The sequence below is a fragment of the Mesocricetus auratus genome, unplaced genomic scaffold (assembly GCF_017639785.1).
Source record: "Mesocricetus auratus isolate SY011 unplaced genomic scaffold, BCM_Maur_2.0 Super-Scaffold_6730, whole genome shotgun sequence".
NCBI classification, from domain to species: domain Eukaryota; kingdom Metazoa; phylum Chordata; class Mammalia; order Rodentia; family Cricetidae; genus Mesocricetus; species Mesocricetus auratus.
The window spans coordinates 83,937,291-83,952,023 of NW_024429184.1; the positions used below are offsets into that span (position 1 = coordinate 83,937,291).

General features: G+C 34.5%; 2 protein-coding genes across 4 annotated transcripts in view; both read left to right on the forward strand.

Annotated features, from left to right (window-relative positions):
- Positions 1 to 14,733, forward strand: part of Dcc (DCC netrin 1 receptor) — a 1,023,267-nt gene that overhangs the window by 868,380 nt on the left and 140,154 nt on the right. For all 3 annotated transcript variants that reach the window (XM_040741618.1, XM_040741619.1, XM_040741620.1), the window contains exon 15: positions 1,897 to 2,091. In XM_040741618.1, the coding sequence (XP_040597552.1) occupies positions 1,897 to 2,091 (195 nt within the window). The remainder of the gene's footprint in view (positions 1 to 1,896; positions 2,092 to 14,733) is intronic.
- On the forward strand, positions 4,348 to 7,372 carry LOC121138902 (zinc finger protein 431-like). Its single transcript, XM_040741957.1, has 3 exons — positions 4,348 to 4,371; positions 5,920 to 6,733; positions 7,278 to 7,372. The coding sequence occupies exons 1-3, from the start codon at positions 4,348 to 4,350 to the stop codon at positions 7,370 to 7,372; spliced, it is 933 nt and encodes a 310-aa protein (XP_040597891.1).

The following is a 14,733-nucleotide window of genomic DNA, read 5'->3' on the forward strand; positions in this document are numbered from 1 at the left end:
TCAGTCATAGATACATGGCCCTATTTTCATGGTTCCTTTTGTTGTGTAAACCAGCACAGGTTAGAATCTGAGAAGAAGAAATCACAGTTGAGGAAATTCCTCCTTAAGATTCACCTGTAGATAAGCATTTTGTTGATAACGATTGATGTGGGGGTACCCACACCCACTGCAGGCAGTTCTACCCCTGAACACGTGGTCCTAGGATATATAAGTAAGTAAGTTGAGCAAGCCAGTAAGTAGTCCTCTCCATGGCATCCTCCTGCTCTGACTACCCTCAGCAATGGAGTGTATCTGTATTAACTGAATAAGTATCAGTGTCTTTTAGGAATATAGTCATATTTTAGAATGATGATGTAGCAATCATGTCAGCTTAGTAGTAAAATTCATTATTTTTGTATACCTCTCTTTAAAAGAAAATGTTAGACTGCTATACAAATTTCCTTGTTAATATCCAATATCTTTTGAGAACTTAGGTACTACTCATAATAAGAATTTTTATGCATTATCTCTCATTAAGTCTTTTCAATATCCTATGAAATTCTTCCCAAATTTATCTTCATCATGCAGCTGAGGGAGCAGAGGCTTATAAGCAACATTGTACAGTCTCACAGCTAGAATCTAGTACAGAATTTAATTTAGCTCTTTATTAACTTGAATAGAGTACTATCTGGCATGTCAATTTAATTAGGAAAATGAAGCTAGTGAATGACAGAACATGGTATGAAACCAAAATCTCCCAACATCTCGACCTATGTGTCTTCAACCCAGATACTGTCTCCTTTCTTCAAATAACGTGTTTTACCTGAGTTAACAAGTTGTGAGCCAAGTATATTTTTAGTCACACAGGGCAGGTCACAACTCAATTTTGCTCATCTTGACAATCCTTTTGCTCAAATATTTTATTTTGCTTTTAAATTATATGTATATACTTATTTGGGAGATGGGATATATGTTCATTTGTGTGGTTGCTTATAGAGGCCAGAGGAAGATGTCTGAGTTACAGGTGATTGAGTCATCCAGCATTAATGATGGACCTAAGTACATTCCTCTTGAGGAGCAGTACAAGCTACAAGTAGCTGAGCAATCTATCCCGACTTTCTCTAACAATTTCTCAAAATAAGATTGGTACAAATATTTTTTATATTTCTTTAAATTCAGTGAATATTTCTTGGACTAATCAAATTGGTTATTTTATGATATTTAAAATTATTTTCTTTGCCTTAATTTTTCAATTTATTAATGACACTTAAGAGATATATGAAGAAAAAGGCTATTATAACAAAGATGCATGACACTAGACATGGCTACAGAAAAAATGTTTGAGAAATTCTGGGTGGGGTACTGAGGAAAGGGGAATAATATGATCAAAATATGTTGGAAGAAATTCCTTGATACAGAAGGAAAGGTAGTTCTATCAGAAGAGTGCTGCCAGGCAAGCATGATGACTTCAATTTGAACTCCCAGCAGCAATGTAAAAACAAGACCCTCAAGGACACATTTATAAGTCCAGTGCTGAAACAGGACATACAAGCAGATCCCCAGAGCTCACTAAGCAGTCATTCTAGTGAGTGAGTAGCAGATTCAATGAGAGAAACTGTCTTTTAAACGATGGTTGATATCTATAGAGGGAGACACAGATGTCTACCTTTAGGTCCCACATGTGTATACACACACACACACACACACACACACACATACACACACACACACATACACACACAATCTTGTAATGAATTAAACACGACAGTTTAGTGGGTGCTAGTAAAAAAGGACTGAATAATAAATCCGTATTTGGCATATGGGTGGAATAACATATTGTCTTATTTAAATGTGATATTTGCCATTCTTCTAACTCAATAATAGTGCTTGCTGATGATATTTGTGTTTGAATCCTAGAGTCTCAAGTCCCTGACCAGCCAAGCTCCCTTCATGTAAGACCACAGACAAATTGCATCATCATGAGTTGGACTCCTCCTCTCAACCCAAACATCGTTGTGAGAGGTTATATTATTGGATATGGTGTTGGCAGTCCTTATGCTGAGACAATACGTGTAGACAGTAAGCAGCGGTACTATTCCATCGAGAGATTAGGTGAGTAGCTATTGACACATACTCTGTTAAAAGAAGAAGGTGGCTTGTTTTCAATTATTTTATTTCTTGGAAAGTTGGTCTTGGAGACTACAGTTTCACATGTACCATGTATTAAATGTCATTCTTCATACACACACATGAATACTCAAGTTCATACACATATTCCTATTCTGTCTCTTCTTTCCCTTCAATTTGGAGATGCTGATCTAAATGTAATGTAAGCTCTAAATTTCTATAATGAAAGAAACCCTGTGTTGTGTCTTTCATTATATGCATAGGACATACAAAATACATTGGATAAGTTTTCTCTTTCTGACCATCAGGGAAATGCTGGATCTTAATAATTATGGTAGAAAGAAACTGTATGTACATTTTTCTTTTCTCTTAGTTGTCTAATAATGATAACTTGTTTGCCTTCAATATCTGTACTTAAGACATTGTGGTTAGGTCATTATGACTGGAATATGTGACAAAAAGGAGAATTTTCATTCAAGGAAGTAAATCTCTTCTCTATATATTTGTCTTTACTTGCTAATCCAAATTTCTTACAACAGTTGACATGATTTTTTTAAATTTTAAATAGCTTGTTTTACATGTCAATCCCAGTTCCCTCTCCCTCCCCTCCTCGAGCACCCCCTCACCACCCCCCCATCCTCCCACCCTATTGCCAATTCCTTCCACATAGGGGATTATCTAGAGTCTGTCATTTCACTCAGGGTAGGGTTCAGGCACTTTGCTAAGAGTCCAGGCTGAGAGAGCATCCCTCTTTGTGTTATGGACACACGATGTCTGTTAGTATTCGAGGGATAAACACTGATCCACTGCTCAGGACCCCATAGATAGCCCAGGCCTCCTCACCGACTCTCACATTCAGGGGGTCTGGATCAGTCCCGTGCTGGCCTCCCAGCTGTCGGTCTGGGGTCCAAGAGCTCTCCTCTGTTCAGATCAGCTATCTCTGCTGGTTTTGCCAGCCCATTCTTTGTCAATTTGTTCATTGCTACTCTCTCTCTGTCGCTGGGTTCCTTGGGTTCAGTTCAGTGTTTAACTGTGGGTGTTTGCCTCTGCTTCCATCAGTCACTGGATGAAGGCTCCAGGATGGTTATAGACATCAAGTTCACTATCAGGAATGGTCATTCGAGGTGGTCTCTACACTATTGCTTAGCTTGCCAATTGGTGTCATCCCTTTAGATCACTAGAGGTCACAATGGTGCCTAATCTGTCTTCTAACCTATGATTCCCTCTTCCCCATATCCTACCCTGCCCCAGTTAACCTTCCTGTTCCTCCATGTCCTACTCTCTCTTCCACTTCTCCCCCTCTCTATTTCCCAGGTCTCCTCCCCCCCCACCCCTTGCCATGTTTCCCATCTGTTCAGAGGATCTTGCCTCATTTCTCTTCTCTTGGGTACCATGCATATCTTTTAGGTTCTTTCCTGTTTCCCAGACTCTGTGTCAGTGGAAGTGCAGACTGGCACTCTCCTGATCCATGTCTAAAATCCATATATGAGTGAGTACATACCATGTTTGTCTTTTTGTGACTGGGTTACCTCACTCAGGATGGTTTCTTCCAGTGCTATCCATTTACCTGCGAATTTCAAGATGACATGATTTTGCATGAATCCAGTGCTTCCATTGTTTTCTTGTGTGAGGTCCATTGTGTATATAAACCTTCTGTTGATTATTTTGTGATTTTCTATAGTGTCGTAAGGGATTGTATCATTATGATAGGAAAGTGATAAATAACATATCAGGATGTCAATATGTTAAGTAATTGTCACAAAGTAAAAGGGAAGTTCATTCTACCTGTTGATTTAATATGACATTACTGGCAATGAAATGCATTGACTTCATTGGAAATCAATCGTGATTAGGGGCGGTAAGCTCAAGTCTTTTGCAGCATTTGTCGCAAACAGAACATTTGTGATGAGAAGCCTGATTTGAATCTGAATAGCTAAAATGCAATAGTAAGAATAGATTCTATCAATGCAGAAATAAAATTGCACCAATCCATTTTCTCTGTAATTGCTCCAAACACTAATGAGAGAATCACCTACTGAAACTGGCCACAATTAGAGTTAGCTTGGCATTTAGAAATAATATCCCCCAGTCAGTCCCAGAGTATGAATATAAGGGCAATCACAAAGCTCATATTTTATGGCCATCAAACCTGTGTCAGGGGACTCTCAGTTATCCATTATTCAGAATATACCATCTCTGACAGTGCATCTTTATTCCACTAACCAAACAAGGCAAGACAGCATGGCAGTGCACAATCTACTGGCTGTATGAATGAATGCAGTGCAAAACTAGCAAAACTGGAAAGAAAACTGCATGATTGCACTATGTCCTTTCATGATGATTCTTTTCACTAAAAAGAACTTAGAAATCTACTACTAGAAGGTCACCATTTTGTGAAATTAATATTAGCAGATCTTCCTAAATGTTAATAAAGAAGAAAAACATCTTCTTAATGTGTGCCTGAAAGAACAAAGAGAAAGGCTGAGGTGTTCATTCGGCATAAAGCCCTTGTCTAGATGAAAAGAACAAGTCATGGTGCAGTTTTAGTCAGGAATTTGTACTTTATAGTTATTTGGATAGAAAATTCATATGTATACACTTATACACACATACACATATTCACACAGGCTCTCACATACACACACATGCATAAACACACACACTCTGTCTCTCTCTCTCTTCACACACACATGTATACATATAAATATTACCACACTGAGTCCTTTTAAGATGTGAATGTTGACATAAATATAAAAGTATATGTTGTTTTGTTCATTAGAGTGCCTTGTGGATATATTTTTGTTAAATGGTGTGAGAGGATTGATTTGTTACAATTTTTATAAAGTTGGAAGGCTAATGCAGGTCAACAGACTATGCAATGAAATCAAAAATTGTTCATATATGATCTTAAGCTTTAAAGTAAGTGTATTTGTCATCTTTTTAAGTAAGTGTGACAAAATACCAGTGACAACCACTTAAGGGTGTAAAATTGATCTTGGTTTCAAGGGGTTGAGTATATTATTGTGTGGAAGGCATGGCAGGAGAGCATCTTTCTCATAGAAGCCTAGAATTTGAAGCAGGGAACACGTACCTTTGTAGCGACTTATCCTCCCTGTCCTTTATATTCTTCTTGTCCCCCAGTTGATAGGATGTTTCTATCAACAATTAGGACCTGTCTTCCCTCCATTATCTTATCTAAAAATATCCTCATAAACACAGCAGAGATATGCTTTAGCAATTTCCTAGGTATCTGTGAATTCAATAATTTAGACAAGCAAGTTAACATGCATAGTAGGAATATCAGTTTTCATAGCATCATTTATGAAAAAAATATATATAATACTTAAAATATCTGAACCACAACATTGTCTATGTATGTTTTGCTTGTGATAAATTGACATTTTAGTTTTTTGTTTTATAGAAACTAGATGTTTCTCACACAATGTATAATTTTTATAGTTTCCTTCTCCCAAACTCTTCCATATCCTATTTTTAAGAAAAGAAAAAGTTTAAGTATGGCAGAATAGTTGTACAATAAAATATCAAGAAAATGACTAAACAATTTTGCATGAGGTCAGTCACAAATTCATAGATTAATTGTGTTCTTTAGATTATGTGATAGCTGATTGCTTTATGATTGGCAGACAAACTTTTTTCTTAAGAGCAGAACAAGAGAGAGCGCTGGTGAGCCAGGCAGTTGCACCTTAGTGAGTCAGCAGCTGCTGTCCCCAGGCTGGGAGGCGGAGCCGGCCATGGATAGCGTGTATTCATGGTGTTAATACTGCCTGAGCCTTCTGAGTCATTGGATTGCAGAATGCAGTGACGTATGATGACGTGCATATCGACTTTTCTCGGGGAGAATGGGCTTTGCTGAATCCTTCCCAGAAGAATCTCTACAAAGATGTGATGTTGGAGACTTACTGGAACCTCACTGTTATAGGTAACAATTGCAAAGATCATAATATTGAAGAACATTGCCAAACTTCTCGAAGACATGGAAGGTACAAAAGAAGTCACTTTGGAGAGAATCCCTCTGAATATACTCAATGTGTTAACGTCTTTTCATATCCCAGGCATCTTCAAAGACGTAAAGGAGTTCGTATTAGAAAGAAAACCTGTGAATGTGATCAATGTGGTAAAGCTTTTACATGCCAAAGTAGTCTTCAAATACATAAAAGAACGCATACTGGAGAGAAACCTTATGAGTATAATCAATGTGGGAAAGCCTTCTCTTGTGCTTTTCTGCTTGGAAAACATAAGAGAACACATACTGGTGAGAAACCTTATGAATGTAATCATTGTGGGAAAGCCTTTTCACAGCACTTCAATCTCCAAATCCATATCAGAACACATACTGGAGAGAAACCCTATGAATGCAATAAATGTGGTAAAGCCTTTGCACATTATAGTCATCTTCAAATACATGAACGAACTCATACTGGTGAGAAACCTCACAAATGTAATCAATGTGGTAGAGTCTTTTCAGAGCAAAGTAATCTCCGAATGCATGAAATAATACATACTGGAGTGAGAGCCTATGAATGTAATATATGTGGTAAAACTTATGCACACCAGAGTTATATTCGAATACATAAAAGAACACACACTAGAGAGAAGCCCTATAAATGTGATCAATGTCATAAAACATATGCACGTCACAATCATCTTCAAGCTCATAAAAGAACTCATACTGGAGAGAGACCATATGAATGCAGTCAATGTGGTAAAGCCTTTTCACAACAAAGTCATCTCCAAATACATATCAGAACACATACAGGAGAGAAACCCTACAAATGTACTGAATGTGGTAGAGCTTTTTCAAGTAATGGACAGCTTAAACTACATAAAAGAACACATACTCAAGAGAAACCTTATGCGTGTGATGAATGCGGGAAAGACTTTGCCTATCTCGGTAGTCTCCAAATACATAAAAAAAATACATACTGGAGAGAAACCTTACAAATGTAATCAGTGTGTTGAAACCTTTGCAAAGCACAGTTATCTTCGAATACATAGAAGAAAACATTGGAGAGAATCCCAGCAGATATAATCAACGCTATACGGCACATATCAGCAGTTTTCAAAACTATGAGATAAAAATCATACTACAGGAAAACCCTGTAATTTCAGTGATTATGGTAAAGTTTTTTACTTCCTTGTCTTTATGCCAGACAAAATCTTTTATTGTGTCATTGATATGTTAATGCCTGTGTCTGTCAGAGTAGCATTTGAGGGCCTCAAAAAACTCATACTGAAGGCAACCTGAGCTTCAAGGCTGTGACAGGGTTTCTCTGTGCAACAGTGTTGCTGTCCTGGAACTCACTATGTAGACCATATTGGCCTCAAATGCACAGAGATCTGCCTACCTCTGCCTCTCTAGGGCTGGGATTAAAGTTTTGTACTACTACCAAAAAAAAAAAAAGAGCAGAACAAGAAATTATAAACAGAGTTTTGCTTATGGGTAATAATTATTTAATATTGATATAGTGAGCCAAGTTATGTGCCTTGGGACTAGAAATATAAGACCACTTGAAAAATATTTACTATTACCTGTTCAAAATTAATAACTTGCCTAGTGTAAGTGTACAGTTTCATTAACCATTTTTTCAGTCAGACATTTGTAATTAATCTGCTGATATTTTACTTGTTTGACTACAGGAGCAGTAGTGCCAGATTAAATATACATTCATAATGGAGATCCATATGGTTTTAATTATTTACATTAGAACTACATTATTTTGTAAAGATCTACAGACATATTGATTTATTTATTTATCATTTCTTCTACATTTATAGCTATTGATGTATAATAAACCATATATTTAATGCATGAATTCCTAAATTTTTACAAATTAACTGATACATAATGTATAAACCTGATTTTAAATTGTTTCTTCGTTCGTTTAAAAATGTTCTCAGCCATATTATAAAGATAATATATGTTTTCTTTAAACTTATTACTCCAAAATATTTTTTGAAAAAATGTTAAATGGAATCGTTTTAAATTTGTTTTCTGGATATTTAATATAAAATCATGAGCACATTTCTTAACATTAACTGTATATCCTAATACCTGTTCAATCACTGTTCTATCAATTCTGTAGGTGCTATGAAATTTTCTACATAAGCAATATAAAGGGCAAACATTTGGGCACGTACTTTCTGGGACCTTGCCTCTCATTTCTTTCTCCTGCTTTATTATCATAGTCAGTAAGATCAGTAAAGTGTGAATCAAGTGCCAGATGCAAGCATCTTGGGCTTGGAGAAATTTTCAGTATTGACCATGAAATAGGTGGTGTTTCTAAAATATGTCATTTATCCAATATTTAGGAAAGGCTACACATTCCCTAGCTTTCAGGCAATTTCAGTAATAAACTTTTAGAATGCTTGTAAGTTGATTTTCCCTCTCTTAAAATGTTTTCTTTTTTTTAGTATGACATTTTTGAAAGGGAACTAACCTTGAATTTCTCATATAAATCTTATATGGTCACCATCCCTTTATTGTATGATTACATTTGATTGACAATTATCTAAAATTTTTTGGTTTATATTTACTGGTTATACTTGTCAAGAGTGCTCTTGTATTTTTTATCTATTTTCTATTTACTGGATGCAGAATGATTTATCTCAAAATTATTCTACCTTGTCTTTCAATTTCTTACGTTATTTAGAGTTTCATAGTTTAGGGTTTCTTATTATTTCTTTCCATTTTTATCTCTAGCATATCTAAAAACTACTCGTTGGTAAGAGTACTTTTAAAGTTATCGATATTATTACATATATTAGCATTATGTAAGTTTGTTGGCTAACATAAACTTTAATATAATAGTGTTATACAGTTCTTAGACTTTATATAATGCCAACTGTTAAAAAAAGTTTTCAGATATTTGATGTCTTATCTAAATTTTCTGCAATGGTTCTGTGGATTTCTATGATTAGCCACCAAAATCATCTTGGAAAGTATTATTAAGTCAGTAAAGTTATAATTGTTAAGACTTCATAAGAAATTACCTATGTATTCTAAATGTCTCTTTATCATTTAGCCCCATATTCTAGTTTTCTTGGTCTGTATTAGTGTTCTATTTAATATTAATATAGCAACCCCAAGCTTATGGATTATATTACAGCACTATTTAATAGTGTCAAACTTTTACAATCGTCATGATATAGATGGAAGTCTTACACCACTATTGATTACTACAGAGACATAGGAGAAAATGTTCTTGGAATTTTATATTTTCCTAAAACTAGAAGGCTCGATAATTAAAACCTTCATATTTCATTGCATGCTTCTTGCTTCTTAAACTGTTTTAGTATATAAAAATAAAAGGACTTTCCTTAGGTATTGTTCTTTACATTATTATTATCACTTTAATGATGTATTGCAGGAAGCCCTGTTTTTATAAACTAGTTATTGAAAAGTATATTATAAACAAGCAAAGAGTAAATAAGTATAGAATAAAATGGAACTGTACAAAAGGATGTGAATTCTGAACATCTATGTATAAAAATGAGGAAGAATGATGCTTTTTATCTTACATTCTTGCATCACAGTTCACGGAGTTTCTAAACACTAACAGAGTTTTGGACGTCAATGTTTTAGAGATATAAAAATGAATTCTGGGTGGACTACTTCAATAATAAAAAACTATCAAATTAAGTCTTTAGAGATTGTGAATAAAGTTATCTACTTCTAAATGGTATCAACATCATTTTAAGGAACTCATAAATCTTTTCTTTTGTAACATTTAGTAAAAGATCTAATTTATATCTTCTAATTGTGGTCATTCATGACACAGAAACTTTTTCTCTTCATATTTCAGAACTCTCTATTCCTCAATCGTCTATTCTAGAACAGAGATAAAATTCTACAGTCTATGCAGCTTAGTTGAGATAACTATGGAACCAATTATAATTAAGTATGCATATGTAATTAATGCATCATTTTTATCAACATATATGTAAGTTGTAGACTGTTATTTTTTAAAATAGTTGAGTTTCAGGGTTTTTTAATTCAGACATAGAGAATGCAAAATATTATTTAAAATTGGTTTACTGAAATTAATTAACATGAACAAAATACAATACAATGAATTTTAGTTCATCTAAAAGACAAAAATATAAATTCCTTATTTTAATGCCATCCAATATTGATTATATTTCCTGGGGAAGAGACTTCCATTTGTTCACCAAGAGACTTGCTTGCCTAGGGAGCAGTGACAGGGGATATGAAAAGGTCAAGCCATGAGAACATTTCCCTGAATACAACAGAAAGAATGGATATTATCTCCCATGCTTTTGTTTTTTCCAGGTGAGTGTCTTCTAAATGTATAGACGTTTCCTGGCAGTCTTTAAGGACAGCTGCAGGGTGATTCATTAATAATGCATTCACTCTATTTGTAACTCCTTTCTCACTCTCTACTCTCTGAGGTCCAAAGCAGACATTGTCTTATACCTGGTGAATTTTTTAAAGCCATTTGAAAAAATCCATTACAAAAGATGAATACTATTATTGAACAAGAGAAGGAGAATCATCTCATTGGAGCACAGGCTTTCTCTCTATATATATTTCATTGGAAATCTGATCTCTTTTCCCTACACAAAGGGATAAGTGCTTATTTATTCCCTCCATACAGGATCACAAAAAGACTGTGGCTCAATTTTCCTGAGAATTGTAGTATCAAGCATTCAAACAGTAAAAAAATGTTTCCCATATCATATTCAGTTTTCTAGAAAATATCTTATTTGGGTTAAAACAATCCATATCCCATCCTCAATTCTCCTTGCTGTTCAGCATTTACAAACAGCTGTTCAGTGTATTTTTGCTCAGGACTCTGAAATTACCAACAATATAATTCTTTGTTTTCTCCAATGGCAGCTATCACACAAGTTTTCAAAATGAATGAAAACAAAGAAAGATAAAATTTGTTCTTAAAGTAAGAAAAAACAGTGTTTTATCAGAGCACTAAATGGAGGAAATGGAGGTCAAATACAGCCATACCGAGGGAAGTTACATTTGCTGCATACATAATCAATGTGTTTCTTAGAAATTAATTCCTTCCAGTTTACAAAGAAAAACATAATCTAGAATAGTGATATAAGATGTTACTCCTAAACTTCTTGACTAAACCATATGCCATGGGGAGGGGGATGAGAACCAGAGCTTACACAAACAGATACAGTATTTTTGTCCCATGGGATATGCTCAGAGCTGACTCAAGGAAAAATACAAAAACCTGGGAATTTTGTTTTTTAAGTAATTATACCAGTAGATTTCTGCATTTTTCCTCTTAATTCTATTATTCTATTAGGTCCTGGCCCGAGCATGTTGAAATTGTGAAAAAACGATGTATTTAATAGTTTAGAATTATAATTAATTCTCACTGAATTAGCTAATTTCTCATCTTTAAACCATTCTACATGATTGTTGACAATATCCTAATTCTGAATTATACTTTGATATTAACATATACATGATTATATTCCTGTTCATTGTCATAATACCTATGCAGAAATAGATTTTATCTTCTTGTTCTCTATAAATATGTATATTATAATGCACAGATGTTTTCTTATTCGGAACAGATAAAGAATATTAATTTATCATTTTCTAAACTGGCCTAGATCAAAGTAGAAACTGACATCCAATCATATTGTAACTTTATACAAAAAGTGGGTCTTTTTTCTGCTTAGAAGAATGTTTTCCTTTGTTCCAGATTTTATGTGTATGCTATATATACATACAAACCTGCTAAAGAGTCCCATCAAGTGTGGGGAAGTTTTGAGCATTGTTTCCTTAAATAGCTTTGCACTTTCCAATTTTTAAGATATTCCTTGATTTACACAAATATTACAGTCCTCTTAGTTGATCTAGTTTATTTTCTATCTCACCGGTTTTGGGTTTTAGCCTTTTATACATCCCTGTGTTATTTGGTACGAAGTTTTATTTTCATTACTTTTCTGTCTGAATGCCTAAGCTAACCTAATCAGTATTAAAATACTGTACATTGCATCCAGAAAAGATGTTTTCATTTTTTACATTTCTATATGTTTGATATTCTATTTAAAATACTGAATTTTGAATAGTCTTCAATGCATGCAACATAATTATAACCAGCTTTTAGTGTCCTTTGCAAATTATTTTGTCCGTATTATTTCCAAAGCTGTTTCTATTAACATATCCTCACAATGAATTGTCTTTCTCCTTTTGTATCAGATCTTCCAATAATGTGAAATTCCTAAACATTGTGTATGTGTGTGTGTGTTTGTGTATGTTTGCCTGTGTGTGTGTATGTGTGTGTGTATGTGTGTGTGTGTGTTTGTGTGGTGTTAGATGTTAGAGATTTTTATGTTTTTTAATTTCCTTAAATTTTGTACTAGGATACGGGTATTTGGAGAACCAATCTCACTCTGTTCCTTGCCATTGTGTCTTAGATCGTTAGCATTTAATAACATGAAGCTAAGTTGCCCTGCTAGTGAAATGACTTATGGTGAGACCTTTACTCAAATTCCTATGACTTTCTGATTCCCATGAGGCTTATCTGTGCTTTGGATTCTGAGAGCACCAAGGAGAGTTTCTTATGATCCTGTTGTGTGACTTATCCTCAAGCCCTATGGAGTTTCCTCACATAGTGGCTGAAAATGTTCAGATAAGGCCTGAAGTTAGATGCCCAGAGCCTTCCAGTCCACTGCTCTTCTCCTTGTATTTTCTCCAGAATCCCTAGCTTCTTAAGTCACCATACACTTTCTTTATTGAGGGAGGTCTTCAATTATAGTTTTCTTTCCTTTTTCTTCTTTCCAGGTCAAGGATGACAATTAAAAGCCTATTTAATATCTGTAATTTGGTTTCTCTCTGAAGCCATAGGCCTGCACAGCTCAGTATCCAGTGTCACAAAACTGTTAAATATTATACCTAATCTTAAACTAAAATAGAAGAATAAATCCACTCACCATTAGTCCACTTCCTTAGAAATGGGAGGCTTTAAATCATGGTTAAACCAGCCTTTATTGTGTCACCATACCAAGATTTCTAGCTTTACAAAAATAGCATAGAGGCCACGTGTATTACACCTATCTCTTGATATCTACTATTAATCTCATCAAGAAGGAATCCTGTCATATTGCATTTTTCAGGACTAAATTTGACTTGAGTGCTCCTGGAAACAGGTCTTTTAGCCTGTGGAGAAATGAACCTTTATAACTCCCAGAGTGCATTTGAAACTCAGTGAGTTCAATGTAAATTACATGTTAAGCTCAGCATGCTTCCATCAAAAAAATTCTTCATGCATAGAATATAAAAGTTTGAGTTTATGACATGCAACCCTTTTAAATAAGAAAAATCAATTCACTTTAGTTGTCTCAAGAATAGTCAACATACATGAATAAAAAACTGAATAAACCCCATGGAGAGGACATATTATTATTTTGAAATGAAGTATATTATAGGTGTTTGTTAACAAAATTCTGCTTTGTACTACTGGAAAAGGGTATAAGAATAATTACTGAAAATGATTTCTTTTATCTGGAGTATAAAAACCTGACTCCAGAGGCCCAATAGAAATAAGTCATTTCATGGTAGAGAAAGCAAGGAGGGGAGCTTTTCCCTCTTATTTATCCATAAATTTCAGATTCAAAATGTATTTTCACTTCAGTAGTAGAAACTGCTGTATTAGATTGTGTCATCAGAGCAGACTACTGAAAATGCATATATTAAAGTCATACAAAGTAGCTTAGAAGAAAGGCAGTTATTTTTCTTATATGAGTTTACAATTTATTATACTTACCCAGGGAATCATTGCTTATTCTCATATTAACATCAGTCCTTCCCATGTTTCTTACCAGTGCTCTCACTATGTCTCCCTGACATAATATGCATACTTACTTTTTACTTTCTTTGTAGGAATGGAATGTGGAATCTAATCGATCAAAACGATTATGTATTTCCCTGTTTTTGTAACAATTCAAAGGCCCTTTGATACTTAGCTTACTGTATTTCAAAGCTTTTATTTTACAGATTGAATGAATTCAATGATGAGTATGATATTATTTGATTCATTTTCATTCTTAGATGTTTTTGGCCATTTGGTCAAACACCAAATGGATCAGCTTCCTCATATAAGTATGCTAAAAGATCAAGCATTGTAACAGTTTTTGCCAAACTGATTATATAAAATTAGCTACTGGGTGACTTTAAGCATAAGACATCATATAGAGGACAGTGAGGAGTCTGGCATATTACAGACTCATAAAGTCGTATATGTTAAATAGAAAGAAATATATCTCTTGCCAAGCGTAAAGGAAATGTCATACTCTACACACTCTCTGTGCATTTGTAGTTTGAATTGCTACTTTTATATGAGCTTGTTAGAAGAGTTTTATTAAAGATGCAAGGTGGAAATTTTTTTTACTAATAGTCAGCGTAGAATTTATTCTCAGGACACAAATGTGAAATAGGATGCCCAAGACTATGCAGTCAAGGGGAAACAAGGGAAGCTAAAGGTATAGTGAACGAACCAGTTGAACCATGAATACAAGTTCTTTAGAAAGCAATTGCAGGTATAATGAATAGAGAGAGAATGTGAATGCAAGTTGGAGAAGACTTAAAATTCTAACCCTTGATACTATTGG

Coding starts and splice junctions, on each gene's coding strand:
- LOC121138902 (XM_040741957.1), top strand. CDS start 4,348: ATGGCAGTGCACAATCTACTGGCT. Junction 4,372..5,919: donor CAGTGCACAATCTACTGGCT/GTATGAATGAAT, acceptor ATTGGATTGCAG/AATGCAGTGACGTATGATGA. Junction 6,734..7,277: donor TAGAGAGAAGCCCTATAAAT/GTGATCAATGTC, acceptor TCTTTATGCCAG/ACAAAATCTTTTATTGTGTC.